Here is a 17151-nt window from a genome sequence, read left to right as displayed (position 1 = left end):
TCGTATCCCTACTTATGAGTGACTTTGAGACTCAGAGTGTAAGGGATTTTCCCAGTCCCTCACATCGCAAGGCCAAGATTTGAACTCAGGTGTTCTGACTGTAAATCCAGTTCTCCTATTACAAACATTTGGGCAAATGTCAGGAGGAAGTGAACCCATATGGGCAGAGGACGTAGGGAAATGAAGGGGGGTCATTCATGAAATAACAAAATTCAAAATTCAGAAGACCTGGTCGCATTGTTGAGAACTGGACTCTGGTTTGTCCCATGGTGGATCTGTGTGGGGTTCAAGTTTAAAAATAGAAGCTTAAAAAAAAAAAAAAATAGAAGCTTAGATCAGATGCAGGGCCTGGACTAGGGTGAAGCCAGGGAGGCTCCTGGGCGCACAGTTTAAAGGGGTGCTTACTCCTGGGTCATGCAGCACTTCTGACAGCGGGGGCCTCCTTAGATGCTTTGCCTCGGTTGCCTCGCTGCCCTCACCCTGGTCCTGGCCCTGATCAGAGGCAAAGAACCTGAGCTTATTGTGTCTGCGGACTCTTCACCCCCTGAGGGCCTCCTTACAGAGCAGTTTGGAGGCTTGCTTGGTTTTACTTAGTAAGTGTGAAGCATAGGCCTGTTGGTATCCACCAGAGTGTGACTTTGATTATTAAAGACAGAGCAAGTTCTGAGTTGGTGGATACCACCTGCACCTGCCTGTGGCTTGGTCTCCCTAGCTGGTCAATCCACACAAGTTGCTTAACCTCTCTGGGCCTTAGCTGAGCAACGGAAAGTAACACGGCACCAGGAGAGAAGAGGAGAGGAGAGACCACCTCAACTCAGCGCTTCTAAAATTTGGCGGTGTGAGAGTTTAAAACTCTCCTTGATGACTGGCAGCAAGCACGTTTGTGGAGTTAAGTCCAAATTTACTATCTGTGCGTGCATTATGGTTAATCAACAACTGTTAGGCGGCCGAAGGGCAACTTAAGGCAGCTGTGAGCGTAAAACATGTCCAGAAGCTTGAATTTGTTCTTAAGAAATTGCTTCTGACTCAGATGTGTGGGGATGTTTGGCTTATGAGTTTCAAATTTCCTGATTGACAGAATCACACATTTGAAAACTCATGATGAAGATCATTGGCAAATTGGTCAGTTGCAAGAAAGTAGGCGTGGAAACTGTCATATGGCTATTAATTAATGACTTTTTTTAAAGCTATCTGCCTGCTGAAGTGGGAGCAGAAGAAACTGATAACGTACCTGAAGAAGGCAATATTTTTGCAACGTGTGCTGTTATTGATGAATATCTAATGTGAAAGGAAAATATCTTTCTGAAAAGAAGCTAATACTAATTTTTAAACAGATATTTATCGCATCTTCGTATTTCTCCAAGTTTATAAGGGACTGGGCCCCTAGCACTGTGAGATATTTAGTTCGCCCATTCAGACGTCCAGGACCAAGTCTAATTCAGCATAATTATCACGTTGGTCCAGGGAACTTAAAGAGTTAATGCTTGACCTGCAACCAGTTCTCTTGGGGAAGGGCCTTAAGCTTGAATAGGAATCCATGGCATTTAAAATATTTCTTCCTGGAGGTGTTTCCATTTGGAAAAGGAAAATTGTACTGTGTGTGCCCTGCTAGGTGACTTGTTGGAACATCCCTCCGCTAATGAGTGGAGGTAAACGGTATCATTTTACTATCCGGTTGCCCGCAGAAGCTGCGCATTCTCCTTTCCTCTCAAAATGAGGCACGTTTGTGTGTTTGTTTGGACTGGATCCAGCTGGCTGGCTGGCTTCAGGCTGCATTTCAAATGGTTTGGCTCCTCTTCGAAGCAGTGAATTGGCACCGGAGGCCAGCCAAGCAGGGGTGAGGAAGAGGAATGAAATTGCTGCAGTAACCTTGAGGGCAATGTCTTTCTGTCTCCAGGCGCCCGTTTCCACCCGGTGACCGAGTCACGTTCAATGGGAGAGACTGCCTTTGCCAACTGTGTGCACAGCCGATGTCTTCCAGCCCTAAAGAAGCCTCCTGCTCTGGCAGTAAGTGCCCCAGCCACCTGTTGACATGAATTCCTTCATTCCTCAAAGGTAGCTTAGGCAGGTACCTTCCTTTTTGAGAAACTCCGGTAGCCGGAGCCAAGAGTAGGCCTATATCTAAGGCGTTTTCAATTGTAAAACGTGATGCGTGGAGAAACCTTCACTAAAACCCATGCAGTGAGAAGCATCTCCCTTATTTCAAAAGGACAGAAGTAGAATTGGACATCACACTGTGTATTTTGATAGTAAATGAAGGAAAAAGAATTATTAACTATTACATCAGAAACGCCCCTCTCTGGTCACGGAGGTTAAGCTGTGAGAGCGTTTGGTGGTGCTGTGATTGATGTCTCTGTGTATTAGAAAAGCTATCCCCGCAGTGCCTTGGGCAAATGTGGTGGTTATTATTTACTCTTAAATAATTCTTTATTCTTTATCACCCTTAAGTATTCTTTATTCACCTGGAGGGTTTCTGACATTTATTCACTGAACAGATAATTTGCTGAGCACGTACAATGTGTGTGTCATTCACACTAGAGATACAGGCGTGGACAGAACATACTCAGAATCCTCAGGAAGCTTCTTTTTTAGTAGGAGCAGGTAGACAATGAATGCATGTACAAAAATATCTAATACGTGAAGAAAATTAAAGTAGGAAGAAAAAGCAGGTCAATGGGTCTGTGTTTGTATGGGGCAATCAGGAAGACCACTCTTAAAAAGTGTCACCCAAGGCGAGATCGGAAGAAAGTATGGGACAAGCTATCCATACATCATGGGATTGGTAATTCTTGATGACAAGGCTTGTCTGACCTGTATGAATCCAAAGAAAACCAACTTCCTTCCAAATAAAAATAGTGGCAAATTGCAGTATTTCTTGTAGTAAATAACATTGGGTAGGTCAGTTCACTCTGAAGTGAGAGGGATTCTGAACTCAGGACAGCAAGCAAGGAAGCTCTCCTTCCCTCTGTTTCCTGGGGCTTTAGGACATGGACTAGATAGAGGTTTGCCTCGGTTTCTGTGTATTGTGCCCATCCTCAGAGAACAAATGCCTTTAAACCCTGCCAGCCTCAGCACATAAGAATGAGATAAGCCCCTTCTGCTCCGGAGGAATTTCTTGTAATTTTTAACAGCACTTCCAAATCCTCCTGTTAAAGTAGAAGAGTTATACCTGTTAAAAATAAGAATGTTATGACCAAACGTATTTACATAGAAATTGGATTTTGACCATTGGGAGAAAAGAAGAAAATAAATGTGTTAGTGCATCTTATTCAACACACATGATCAGATCCTTAGCATGTGGATTTATATGCCCTACTAATAAATAACAGCAGCCTGGGTAGGATAAGGGCTACAAAACAGGACACTATCCAAGACCCCTAATACGGTTTCAAGTCCCTCCCTGTGCTTACCTACTCTGCCCCCTGCAGGTCATTGGGAAGGTGACCTAGGTTGAGAATAGGTACCCCTTGCTTGAGAGGGCTTGCTTTGAAAGTATGTTACCAAAAAACTTTGCAGGAATTCTTCAGTCTAGTTAAGAAAAAGAGGATGTTATGAGTCCCAGGATAGGATGACAATCTATAACAGAAGATCATGTCCATAGGCCTATTATAGGACTGGCTGCATCCTCAAATTCAGTGGAGTCCTTTAGTCCAACTATCTTTCTTGATAGGTGAGGATATTGCAGCCCATGAGGATATTCAAGGTCACACAAGCTATCCAATAATAAGGTAGGGTTAGAGGCAGGGCTTCTGACTGCGAGTTTGGGGCTGTCTTTTTGTTTCATCTAATACTCCTCATTGGTTGGTTTAAGAAACAGAAGGAGGATATTTTTAAAGACTTCCAGTCCTCTTCCTCCATGTAATTTGGAAGCATATTTCCTAATCATAGCTCCACCAAAATGGTTATTCCAATTTTTATTAAACATTGTTTTGCTTTATCTATATTTTCTTTTTCTATATGACATAGTTGTTATGCACATAAAAAAGAAATTAAAATTCTAAGTATAAAAATGTATCAGACTCAAATTCATTACATTTCTAATGCTAGATTTAACAGTTATTGCGTGTGTGCAAATTGTTGGACCAAATCGTATTTTCTCCTTTGCTCCCAATGGATGAAATCCCTTTTCTCTGTGCAATTGCTTTGGTCAGAACATTTTTATTTTCAACAAGTACTTGTCTGTTTAGATAAGTACTCAAATAGCATTTCTGGGGCGCGTGGGTGTGGGTGTCTGTCAAAAAGAGAGCTCTTATATATGGATACACACATGCAAAGTACCCAAAGGAGGCAGGCACACAAGTACAAGAGTAAGTGAATTTTCAGCAAGTTTCTGAAATTCGTTGGCGCATAATTAGAAAACACTTGGTTATTCTTTGTAATTCTTTAAGAAATGCCCTATATTTTAAAACTATACTGATGTTACTTTGATTCTTATTTTTTAAAAAATAATGTAACTTGGCAAAGCTTCCTAAAGAAAGGCAAATCATGAAACTTTTCTTTGCTAATGTTCACAGTGTTGGTGACATAGATCAGAGAGCCAAGGTCCTCTCTTTCCTTTGAAATGTTCTTTCACAAATGAGTTTGCTCTTCTGAACCGAAATTTTATTTCACATTCTGTGGCTGGTTTTCCATAATCACTGAATAGGAGGTGAAGACAGTGTGAGAGGGAGAGAAGAAGTGAAGAGTGGCCAATGGAAGCAAGTCAATGATGTGATGAGAATTAACACAAAATAGGCTCTGTTAGAGCTTACTCAGTAGAGGTGCAATTTCAGCTACTCAGGGGCCACCATGTCTGTGTTGCTCTAATTTAGGGAGACGTCCCAGTGGAGTGCCTGTGATGTCTTGGGTACTCTGCTTGGTGCTTTCTTCCACATTACAGTAACTCTTCTCACCTTTATTTTATTTTCTTCTTAAAACATTTGCACAGTACTCACTGTGATCAGGCACTGTGTAGCTGGTGTACAAATTTTAACTCATTTAATCCTCAAAACCACCCTATAGGTTGGTACTAAAACTATCCCCTTTTCACAGATGAAGAAACAAAGGGCCATAGATGTTAAATAAGGTTACACAAGGTTACACAGTGGTAGAGTCGGGATACAAACCCAGGCTCCAGATGCCATGTTACTGTCCCGGATATTTATTGCATAATGTAGGTATCACTCTCTGATTTCCAAAGATGCGGGGTGCTGAGCCTTGGAGCAGTGACCTGACTTGTCTGCGGATTTACTCGAGTGTCTGCCTGCAAGGGCTGTGTGCTTTCTGTGTGCCACAGTTGCCTCCCTGGTGTAGCAAGGTTTGGTGAATAGAAACCATCAGGAAGTTATTCATAGAAACAAACTACTTCAATTAAAGATTATTGCCCTTGAATTAGTAAAAACTGTTGCTGCACCCAGTCTAATGCAATTTGAATTCAATAAGCAACAAACATTATATAGCATGGAGATAATAGTAAACATTGCCTCACAGGGTTACAATGAACATCAATTAAACTGCTTTTATAATTGATAAAAAAAAATCAATTGCCCATATCTAGCTGATTCATTCTTTAGAAATAAAAATGTATGTCCAGAAAACATGATGCTCTCCCAGAAGTTTACTGACACTCTAAGGCCTAACTTCACTCCATTCCGTGTATCTGCCAGTAATTGAGGGACTGGTTCTTGTGGCGTAAGGAGCCACGTGAGGGGGAGTCTGTGTGTGACAACCTAGAGGGCAGGGAATCGGCTTTGGATGTTGCTTCCTGCACGGCTCTGGTCTATTTCAGGCATCTGAACAGAAGTGGGTTGCTGTCTACGATCACCCTTTCCATTTCAAAGGGTGTCTGACTAGTGTCTGATTGTGTGTGGGTTTGGCAGATTGATGCTATGAACACCCCCCCCACACACATACATCCAAACCCATCTTCCTCTCCTTTACCCCCTCTGTACAGCATTGCCATTGTTCCAACTGCAATTGGAACTCCTAACGTATTGGGGCAAATGCTCTGCTTGGACTGAATTTAAATCATTTCAGATAAACAGTCCTGTGCATGTTTTCAAAGGGGAGGAAGAATTTTTCAATTATTTTACTTTTCTATTTGGTGCAATAGCTTTTAATAGTTGCAAGATGATTTTTTTTTTTTTTATCTATGTTCTCTCTCAAAAAAACATTTGCAGGTTGAGTGGGATTGTCTGCTGAGGCCCCTACAATAGGTGGAGTGGTGACGATCTGATGCTGGCATCTGACTGCCTGGGGCAGGCTCTGGCTCTAGCCATCTCCTGACCTCTCCATCCTCCAGGTCCTCTTCCGTAAAATGGGATGGCAATAGGTACCTACCTCGTAGGATTAAATAAGTAAATAGATAAAAGTACTGACTACTTATAAAACAAAAACTTACTGTTCACGCATTGACTTCTGAATTTTTGTGTAGGACAATCTTTGCTTTTTGTGACTGTGCGTTTTTCACTCTACCGTTCACGGTGGCTGTCTTTTCTGTTCATTTGATATTTCCACCAATATGTAAAACCATTGAAGGCAGGAACACGTGCACACATACAACCCATGGACTGTTGGGTTTTGACTCATGGTGACGGGTTTTGCGGAAGGTCTTCAAAACAGACCAGCCCCACCTTCTTGAGACACTTTCTTCCAGTAGGATAGGATGGCAGAGGAGGCTTGGCAGGCTTCTGCTAAAGAGTGTGGGTTCTGGACAGGTTGATGGCTGGTTTTTATCCCAGTTCTACCACATACAGGCTGTGTGGCCTTGAGAACTCAATCTCTGCCAGCGTTTCTTTGCCTATAAAATAGGAAACAATAATAGTTCCTTTCTTGGGCTTCCCTCGTGGTGCAATGGTTGGGAATCCGCCTGCCAGTGCAGGGGACATGGGTTCGAGCCCTGGTCCGGGAGTATCCCACATGCCGCGGAGCGGCTGGGCCCGTGTGCCATGACTACTGAGCCCGTGTGCCACAACTACTGAAGCCCATGCTCCGCGACAAGAGAAGCCACCACAATGAGGAGCCCACACACAGCAATGGGGACCCAAGGCAGCCAAAAATAAATAAATGAAATTGAAACAAATAATAATAGTTCCTTTCTCATTGGGTTGTTCTGGGGTCATATAAGTAAAGTACTTAAAAGATTCATGATACCTAATAAGCTCATCCAAATGTTAACCATTGTTCTTTAAGGAAGTTACAAGACTAGAACTTGAGCTTAGAGATAACTCAGAATCAGAAAGGAACAGAAGAAGAGAGCGTAGCATGCTGGTTTCAAATGTGGGCTCTACCTTTCAGAGGGCTTGGGTTTCACTCCTGGTCCTGCTTCTTCCTAGCCATGAAGTCATGGACAAGCTATTGGATGTCTCAGAACCTTCATGCTCTCATCTGAAAATCGGAAGATAGCTACTCCCAAGGGTTGTTACGGGAATTAAATAAGATACTACTACGTGGGAGGACAGTCTAAATGTGGGGAGGGTACTTGTAAAAACAGCACAGGGGGAACCCAGACAGAGCAAAGGCTTTGTTCTTCCACGTCCTGAGAAGAAAATCTGGAAAGTTAGAGCAAGGGCGCCAGGTCTCTGGAGGCTTTGAGGGGTTTGGCAATGTGGAGCTTGGCTTAACCTGGAGGACAACCAGATGAAAACAATGTTCTAGAAAGATTAAGGTGGTAATGGCAATGATGGTGTGCAAAATCAGTGATTTGACATCACTGATCAGAGCTGGGGATACCATTGGTTGTGGGTACAGGTAATGGCCGTGAGAAAAGGTGAGGAAGATGAATGAAAGGACTAAGTGAAAGAAAGATATGGATGTCATTCATTCATTCAATGAGCATTTCTTTGAGCACCTACTGTGTTCCTGGCACCAGCCAAATTCTTTACTGCACAGTTATCATCGTGTATTACGGTGATACATCTGTCACAATTAAAAAACCAACATTGGTACATAACCTGTTGCATTTTAATTGTTTAAATGTGTGCCCACCTCCACCACCAAGTTCATGAACTCATTAAAGATAAGGACCCTGCTGTCTTTCTCTCTTACACAAGGTCTAGCACATAAAGCCCTAGAAAAACACTCCAGGAATTGAATCAAAGCCATCTTTATCTCTAAACAGAGCTAATAACAATCTTCTCTTTTTAAATGGGTTTAAGTGTTCATTGTAAAACAATACAAATTTTACAGAAAAGTACAAAGAAGGAGATGAAAATCGCCCGAAATCCCATCACAATGAGATTACCTCTGTTAACATGTTGGTGGATATGCTTCTGGATTTTGCTCTAAGTGCTATAGACACATGTACAACTTCGCATAAATTCTTCCCATAGCATTTTGGTCATGTGTCTTCTCATCAAACATCATTTGTTCTTTTTAGTGTCACACAAAAGATTGAAAGCTTTGAATTTGCTTAGGCTCCCTGGCTACAGGGCCAGCTCACAGGTGTCCCGGCCAAAGCTGTGCTTTGCACTTCTATTGTGACAGTTATTACCACATAGCTCCCCTAGCTCTTTGCATCTTTTTCTCTCCAACCAGACTATGAGCTACCTAATGACAAGCTCTTTTATTTATTTTTTCCCTAAGAATAGCACTGTGCACACAGCAAGTACATGAATGTTCATTTAGTGGGTAAATTGATGCCATCCCAGGAGAGCCTTTCAGGTAATAAATCTCAGCTCCCAGGTCTGGAATGTTGAGTTCTGAATACTACTTGAATGACGATGGTGACAATGGCTTTTGTGGTTTTGTAAAATTACATAGTACAGCTTGGGTGCATGAGGGCAAGGTGTACCGGCATGTTTAAATGTTCATTTTCTCATCTTATTTACAAGTCTTTCCTCTTATTTAATAAAAGGGGAAGGAGCTATTGCTTTAGAGAATTCGGCTGATGACAGCATCACAAGGTTTTTTTGATTTTGGGTTTTTTTTTTCAGTAGAAGTGTCAGGGAATGTATTTCCCAACTTTGAGTGTGAGGTTAGAGAGGCCTCACCTGTCTGGGCACTTAGGGTGCCAGCCCCTGGCCTGGAAGGACAGGGTCTAACCTGACATGGCAGTTCCAGTATTGCTCTACTGGGTATGGATTAGACTGTTGAGAGACTTTGGAATTGACATAGTAGCCAAAGATTCATTGCGGGAGGACAAGGTATGTCGCAAAAAGGAATTTAGATTTTTCAGACTGAAACCTGTTACAATTATGAGTCAGACATAAAGATCCCAGAGTGACATATCTTTTCACTTAACCAGAACCTGGATTATCTCGGTTGCAAGAAAGGAAGAAAAGTTCCCGCCTTATAGGGAATGGGTCCAACTAAGGGGCAAAAAGGGAAAATGGGTACAAAAAAATGTTTCAGTGGTTGGCAAGTTAATGGTATTTTGTTCTTTGCTGTTTTCATTTCACTAGATACGTCTTTTATGTAATAAGACCCGCACCTTCTGACAACTTATCAGTAAAACTAGAATTTTAATGATTGGAAGCGTGGTTATTCCCCAGTTTAATTTTTCAGCAGCAGTAAAGACTTAGCTGTTCAAAGGACTGCTGTGTATATCTATAGTTGTATATTCCTATAGACTGTCCTCAGAGGGATACTGAGAAATTACTCTTAGTGCTTATCTCCAGAAGAAAGGGAGCAGTAGCAGGGAGATAGTGAAGGAAAGGAATTATTTTTACTACATGAAAAAAAAAGTTTAACTATGTGTATGTATTACCTATTTAAAACCAAAGCACATCAAAAATAAAAATAATGTTAAATTTAAAAAAAGGGACTTCCCTGGTGGTGCAGTGGTTAAGAATCCACCTGCCAATGCAGAGGACGTGGGCTCGAGTCCTGGTCCAGGAGGATCCCACACGCTGTGGAGCAGCTAAGCCCGTACGCCACAACTATTGAGCCTGCGCTCTACAGCCTGTGAGCCACAGCTACTGAGCCCATGTGCCACAACTACTGAAGCCCACATGCCTAGAGCCCGTGCTCTGCAACAAGAGAAGCCACCACAATGAGATGCCCACGTAGCGCAAGAAGAGTAGCCCCTGCTCGCTGCAACTAGAGAAAGCCCATGCGTAGCAAGGAAGACCCAGTGCAGCCAAAAATAAATAATATAAATAAAAATAAATTTATAAAAAAAATAAGTAAATAAATAAAAGGCCCATTCCAGACTGAAGTCTCACTGCAGTTTGCCCTTGCTGTGACCTTCAGTTGTGTATGTATTAAGTGACTGGTCACATGAGGAAAGTACTGAAACTGACATTCTACCCTTTCTTTTCTTCTTTCTATCTTTGGAATAGAGTCAATGAGCTGATATTGGCTAATGAGTACTGGATCTGAGAAACTGACGTAAAACTCAAGTATGATTTCCTCTTTGGCAAGAGCCCGGTTTGCTGGGTGACCATAGCCAGTTAAAGATTTATCATGAAACTCCTCACCAGGTTAAAATTTACAACTTAATTAAGGAAATCAGTATAAGGGCAAACCTTCTTGGTACAGATTTTTTTAACTGAAATTCACATAACATAAAATTAACTATTTTAAAGTGAATGTTTAAGTAGATCACAACATTGTCCAACCACCACTTCTATTTCCAAAACATTTTCATCACCCCAAAAGAAAACTCTGTACCCATTAAGCAGTTACTCCCAGTTCACCGCTTCTCCCAGCCCCTAGGAGCTACCAATCTGCTTTCTGTTTCTGTGTATTCACCTATTGTGGACATTTCACATAAATGACATCATACAAGTGTGGCCTTTTGTTTCTGACTTCTTCCACCTTGTTTTCAAGGCTCATCCATGTCATAGCATGTGTCAGAATTCCTTCCATTCAACTCCTGCTTAATAGATTCATAACCAATTAATGGAGAGGAAAGGCAAACAATCTGGCTCCTTTTAATAAAATTTCCTGTTCAGATCCTGATCATGAATATGAGTAAAAACACACCCAATGCTACTTAAAGGAGGGGGCTTCTTGACCTTGAGAATTCGTAATACTCCTATCGGAATTCTGTGAGCACTGGCTCAGGGGTTAGAATTGGAAGTTTCAGATGTGCAAATGGTCTGTATTTATAAAAATTATGACCAAAGCTATAAGTATATATGATATACACTTTAAAAGAAGGAAAGATGGGATTGACTGCCAAATATTAGATAATAGAGGGCTCCGAAGATGACTGTTCCTGGTCCTGCCTACAGCTTTCCTGATGAGGCTGATAATCTGCTGCTGCTATGGCCCATGAAAACTTGTTTGTTGTGCAGTATTGTTTTCCCAAGACAACAAGAACCTTCACCTAAAATAGCAGGTCAGAGGCTGCTCTGGCTTGTGATGTTTCCATCATGGCCGTCAAGACAGCAAAGGGAGCAGCTAACCTAGGCAAGGACATGGTGATTGTGCAAAGTCTGGTTCAAGATTACATATTCAGGCAGCCCATAACCTTTTAAAATAATTCTGCATCATTTTTAGTGAATTTAGGTATAAATTATTGAGAGCCATAAGATGGCAAATACACTGCACCTATTTGAATATAAATAAATATAAATGTTCCAATTCCCCTCAGCCCCAGCTAGTATTTGTCTCGTGACCCCATGTATTGCTTTCTGGCAAATGGCAGCGTAGAATTTCAGAAGTTAAAAAGTACTTAAAAAACTAATTCTTGAAAAGTGCTTAGCCTAACACATTTGCATTTTGCCCTCTATCTGTCTTTTCTTTTGGTGACCTCATACCCATGGAATTTGCCATGACATGCTAGAAAAGAAAATTGCAGACTCATGTCAGTAACTCGACACGGATTGTGGCCAGTCAGTAGTTGTCAACTCAGATGTCTGGTTGGAACTTGACAACACTGAGCAGCACAGCTGAAGATCAGACATTCAACGGTGTACACTTGCTAGATGGACGCTCTTATCACTACTAAATGATGTGGCCTTTTTAGTCAAGGAAGGGTTTTCAAATACCCAAACCCCAAACCCCTTATACCTTAATGATGTTAAAACTGTAAGCCAAGTCTTATTAAAAAAAAAAAAAAATAGGGCTTCCCTGGTGGTGCAGTGGTTGAGAGTCTGCCTGCCGATGCAGGGGACACGGGTTTGTGCCCCGGTCCGGGAAGATCCCACGTGCCGCGGAGTGGCTGGGCCCGTGAGCCATGGCCGCTGAGCCTGCGCGTCCAGAGCCTGTGCTCCGCAACGGGAGAGGCCATAGCAGTGAGAGGCCCGCAAAAAAAAAAAAGAAAAAAATAGCATAGGGAATGTCTGGATTTTTTTAAATTGATGGGTTACAGATTCAAGGGCCTACAAAAAAGGGCCAGGCTGGTAACATAGGTGCATATGCTCAGTTCAAGCGTGAAAACAGGTGGCAGTGGACATTTAGACCCTAGGGAGGGATGCGAACCTTAGCAAACTGAAAACATCTGTCCTGTCTAGGGTGGGCAGCCACTACGTGCCTCCCACAGTTATTCACACAGAGCAATCCACGTGCCAGAGGCTGATCAGATGTGTTGAAAGCTTGTGTCAAAGGCGGCTTGTTGACCTCACAGAATCTGACCCATGTTCAGGTCACACTTCTCTCGTCTCCACTTTCTCTCCTTTGGGTAGAACAGCTGTTCTCCGGTATTCTGCATTCACTATTTTATTACACAAGGTCAGGGAAATCCACATCCTGTGGGAGACGTTGAATGACAAGATATGATGTCATTAAATTCAGGATTCAAGTTAGCCAAACCCTGGAGCTTAAATTGGGGGGTTTTGTTTGTTTGTTTTCCTTAAAGCTCCTTGTATTGACACCTGGCCAGGAATAAAGTGCCTCTAGTTAACAGTCTATTAAAAGGATGCCACTTGAATATTTTATAAGGTCTCCAAAATCTTATTCTACTTTCTATTAATAACAACCTATGTCTGTTTTCAGTATTTGTTGCTTTGTTTGCCTGGTGTGTCTTCTTTCTGCTGAAATAGATGTGTCTGGGACAGATCTTGTAGGCTTTTTTAAAATTTTTTCTTTCCTTCTGCCACATCTCCTAGGCTAGAATGAGGAAAACTCAAAGTTGATGACTAATGATGTGCAGTTTTTGACATGGAGTGGTGTCTCAGACACATTGTTCCTTTCTAAGAATGTGTACATTCAACATGCAAAAGGTATATATAACATGCATCCATAATAGATTTAAATTAACAACAACAAAACACCCGGCTCGCTACTGTTCGTTCCCAGAAGGCGGTGAGGTGTCTTATGGAGAAAATATGTGTGCGGCAAAAGCTTCCTTCAGGTATGAGTTATAGTGCTGTTGGTTATGAGTTCAGTGTGAAAGACTCAACAGTATATAGTAAGTGAAGTGTCTTGAAACAGAAACAAACAAACAAAAACCCTGTATCTGAAATGATTTCGTGTCTATTTTTCATCCACATGTATAGCCATGAACTTACGTGCTAATCTCGGTTGATGACAACTAGAGTTTCTTTTTTTATTCTCTCTTTTTTTTTTTTTTTTTTTTTTTTTGCGGTACGCGGGCCTCTCACTGTTGTGGCCTCTCCCGTTGTGGAGCACAGGCTCCAGACGCGCAGGCTCAGCGGCCATGGCTCACGGGCCCAGCCGCTCCGCGGCACATGGGATCTTCCTGGACCGGGGCATGAACCCGCGTCCCATGCATCGGCAGGCGGACCCCCAACCACTGCACCAACAGGGAAGCCCTAGGGAGAATTTTTAATAGGACCCATTTTGAGTTCCTTGACAAAAGTGTGCAATTTCTGGCTAACCTGTTTCAACAAACCCCCTCCATCCTCCCCAGCCTCAGGTCTGCTCCTCATAAGCTCTTACTAATGCCTGGCAGGCAGCTTTCTCAGGTGGGTTCATTCAAGATGCTTGGGCGTGGGTACCAGCCACAGGACACAAGTGCATCCCCGGTGAGCCAAATGGTGGCCATGCACACCTCTCCTACTTCTGCCTTCTCCTTAGCCTGCCATCAAGAGGAGGGGCTCCAGCCGGCTTCCTGCCTTCCAAATCTTCCAGACTTAGCAGGCTCCAGACTTTTTGTTCATGAACGCTACCAAGCTCCAGGACAGTCCAGTCAATTTGTCCCAAGAACTCTTAACATCAAGCTTCTCATGGATCCACAGGAGCACCAGGGCCTGAGCGTCCCCACTCAGTAAACATGTAGGTGGGGAGTGGGGGGCTGGTCCCCCCGCTCTCCCAGGGTCCTCTAATCCCTCTCACAGCAGAGGGGAGGGAACACCCCATTCCTGCTGTGTGGACAGCTCCCTGCCCACTCTCCTCTATGCCTCTGTGAATTTCTGATTTCAGAGGTAGGGAGGCAGTAAGCGTTGAGAGTCATCAGGTAGATTCTACTATCTTTTGGTAAATCCGGCAAGGATATTCCTAGCAACCTTCTCTGGAAGACGGAAAATTTATCATCATTGTTTTCAGCTCTAAGATGATACATAACCCAAAATTTCAGGACACTAGGAAAAGTCCCATTCCATATTCTAGAAGCTTTGGTCGCAGATGGGTGGCTACTGTGAATGGCAGCTTCCACCTCCACTGATGGTTCTAGGCATGACAGAAGCCTGAGAAGGCAGGGGTGATTGGGAATTCAGTTACCACGAAGTTCCCTCTTCTGTAGCTCCGTTCCGCAGCCTTCTGTTCCAGAAAATCATCTTCACAGAGTAAGACATCTTTTTGGCTCTTACCCTTACCAAATGGGAAATTCTAGGAAGGCAGAAATCGTTCTTAAAAGGAACATAGGGGGCTTCCCTGGTGGCGCAGTGGTTGGGAGTCTGCCTGCCAATGCAGGGGACGCAGGTTCGTGCCCCAGTCCGGGAAGATCCCACATGTCGCGGAGCGGCTGGGCCCGTGAGCCATGGCCTCTGAGCCTGCGTGTCTGGAGCCTGTGCTCCGCAACGGGAGAGGCCACAACAGCTAGAGGCCCGCGTACCGCAAAAAAAAAAAAAAAAAAAAGAACATAGGTATCCAGGCTCCAGGCTGACAGGACCTTAAAGGCAGCCCAAGTGATGACATCTTTCTTAGCATCATGAGAACACAGGTTTCCTTTCAGAGAGCCATTTGTCACCTTCTTCAACTTAAGTACTTTAGAAGCCCAGGTGTCCATGGCCCTATGCCAAAAAAGAAAACAAAGAGAGAGGTTAAAGGAGACAGACAGGATCCCTATTCTCAAGGATATTCATTAACTTTGAACAAAATGATATAAACATGGAACCAGGTGTGTACATGGATATTAGTTTAACTTGGACATAAGTAGCCAAATCCCTGCTTTTCTCTTGGCTCCTGGTGCCAAGAATGAAAGGCTTGGGGGCAGAGTGTTTAAGGCTGTTGTAGTTTGCTTTTGTTTTCACATTTGGTCGTTGTGTATCCCCGAAAGAAGACCAGCGAGTTGCTAGAGGGTTTGATTTCCTTGGTGCTGCTCCATATTCACCTATTTCTGACTTTGGCAGTAATTCCAGTGCCAATCACCAGCTTTCTATATTTACCAGCAGCTGCTTCAGTGATGTGGAAACAATTTTCTCAACAGCTGAAAAACATGAAGATAGAGACGAGGACATTTTGTTCTTTATAAAAGAGCTTAGTTGGAATGAGCATAGGAGACACAAACCATCAGCACAAATCTTTTTATCTCAGCATCTTTTCTACTTTCCCCAGCATGACATCAGGCTTAAGGAGAGTATAAAGTTTTGTCCAGAGAGAAACGAATGGGTAACCTCTGTGGAATACACTGGAATACTTTGAATCAGCTGGGCCAGTATCCTACTTTCCAGGAGGCCATCTTTGCAGATTTGCTTGATTTATGTCTTAAGGTTTGGGATGAAGGAGCCTCATCCCCAGCCTCTACTTCCAGCCCAGTTTCACCAGCTGGCTGGCTCTAGGTGGTCACACTCAGTGAATGCTTCTTCATGAAACATAACCAAGATCAGTTGTAGAATGTGTGCCGTCCGTGGAACAGTACAGGGCATGGAGGATCTGAGAGGTTCAGGACACCCCCTGTGAGGTCAGAGGCTTCCAGACTGCAAGGCACTTTGACTCCATGACTGTGAGGGATAATAAAGATTGTGAAAAACAACTACTGAAGAGTATATGCCATGTCTATAAAACGCTCACACAATGCCTGGTTCACCAAAGCCCTCAGTGCCGAATGATCAGAGAGGTCATTATTGCACTCAAATTGTCTCAGCTGCTGTCAGAGCTCTGAGGTATCTGGGCATGAATGTTCTTATAAAAACAGCAAGACAGAATCAAGAAACCTGGTTTCTAGTCCCATCGGCCCCTACCAAGGAAAGGGGAGCGCCCTTTCCTTGGCGCTCCCCATGTGGAGCACCCAACAGATACCAAGCATTCTAAGTGTTATACGAAGCACTTCACGACACAGAGTTTCTCTTCTTCCTCGCAGCAACCTGAGAAGTGGGTCAGCATTTCCCAGATGAAGAAATGAGGGGTCAGAGAGAATAACTTTTCCGAGTTAGTGCCCAAGTCTTCCTAATCCTAAAGCCAGCCCTCTCGCTGTCCCCGCACCTTTGATCTCCCTCAACCCCAGTGCAGGGGAGATACCAAACAGCTCCACTGACCTTCTTGAGCCTGACTGTCTTCAGTTGTAGAATTGAAAACCCATCTCTAAGGTTTATTTTCTGCTTTAAAAATTCTATCAACCAGCATCTTCCGTATTATTTTAAATCCTTATTGCCACCTAGTGGGCATAATCTAATCAGAAGAATGAAGAAAATATTCAGTTCGCTTGGATTAAAACCTGCCAATTCATCTTAAATCCATACTGTGCTCCTGACCTTTAAAAATTGTATTTATGAGCAAATATCATGGCCTTCCATTTTTATCTTTATAGTAAACTACCAGATGAGTGGTCCCCTTTGAAAGACTTTTGGTGAATTGCTGGGAATCGTATAAACCCCAGCTCTTAAAAAACTATGTAACGCTTTGTGACCGTATAATACACTCTCAGTTTATAATGGGCTATACTTAAAGAAATTCTCATCTGCAATATTCATAACTTGTATTGCAGATATACTTTTAACTTTATAAATATTTTGCTCAGCAATTTTTTACATTCTCCTGATAAGAAAATATCAGCTTATGGGGCTTCCCTGGTGGCGCAGTGGTTGAGAGTCTGCCTGCCGATGCAGGGGACACGGGTTCGTGCCCCGGTCCGGGAAGATCCCACGTGCCGCGGAGCGGCTGGGC

General features: G+C 43.1%; 1 protein-coding gene across 7 annotated transcripts in view; it reads left to right on the top strand.

Moving 5' to 3' along the window:
• The window catches only part of ABLIM1 (actin binding LIM protein 1), a 318363-nt gene that overhangs the window by 198071 nt on the left and 103141 nt on the right, over positions 1 to 17151 (top strand). For all 7 annotated transcript variants that reach the window (XM_082674206.1, XM_082674204.1, XM_082674202.1 and 4 more), the window contains exon 4: positions 1898 to 2007. In XM_082674206.1, the coding sequence (XP_082530332.1) occupies positions 1898 to 2007 (110 nt within the window). The remainder of the gene's footprint in view (positions 1 to 1897; positions 2008 to 17151) is intronic.

Source organism: Grampus griseus (genome assembly GCF_964374135.1).
Source record: "Grampus griseus genome assembly, chromosome: 16".
NCBI classification, from domain to species: domain Eukaryota; kingdom Metazoa; phylum Chordata; class Mammalia; order Artiodactyla; family Delphinidae; genus Grampus; species Grampus griseus.
This window is presented reverse-complemented; position numbering and strand designations above follow the sequence as displayed.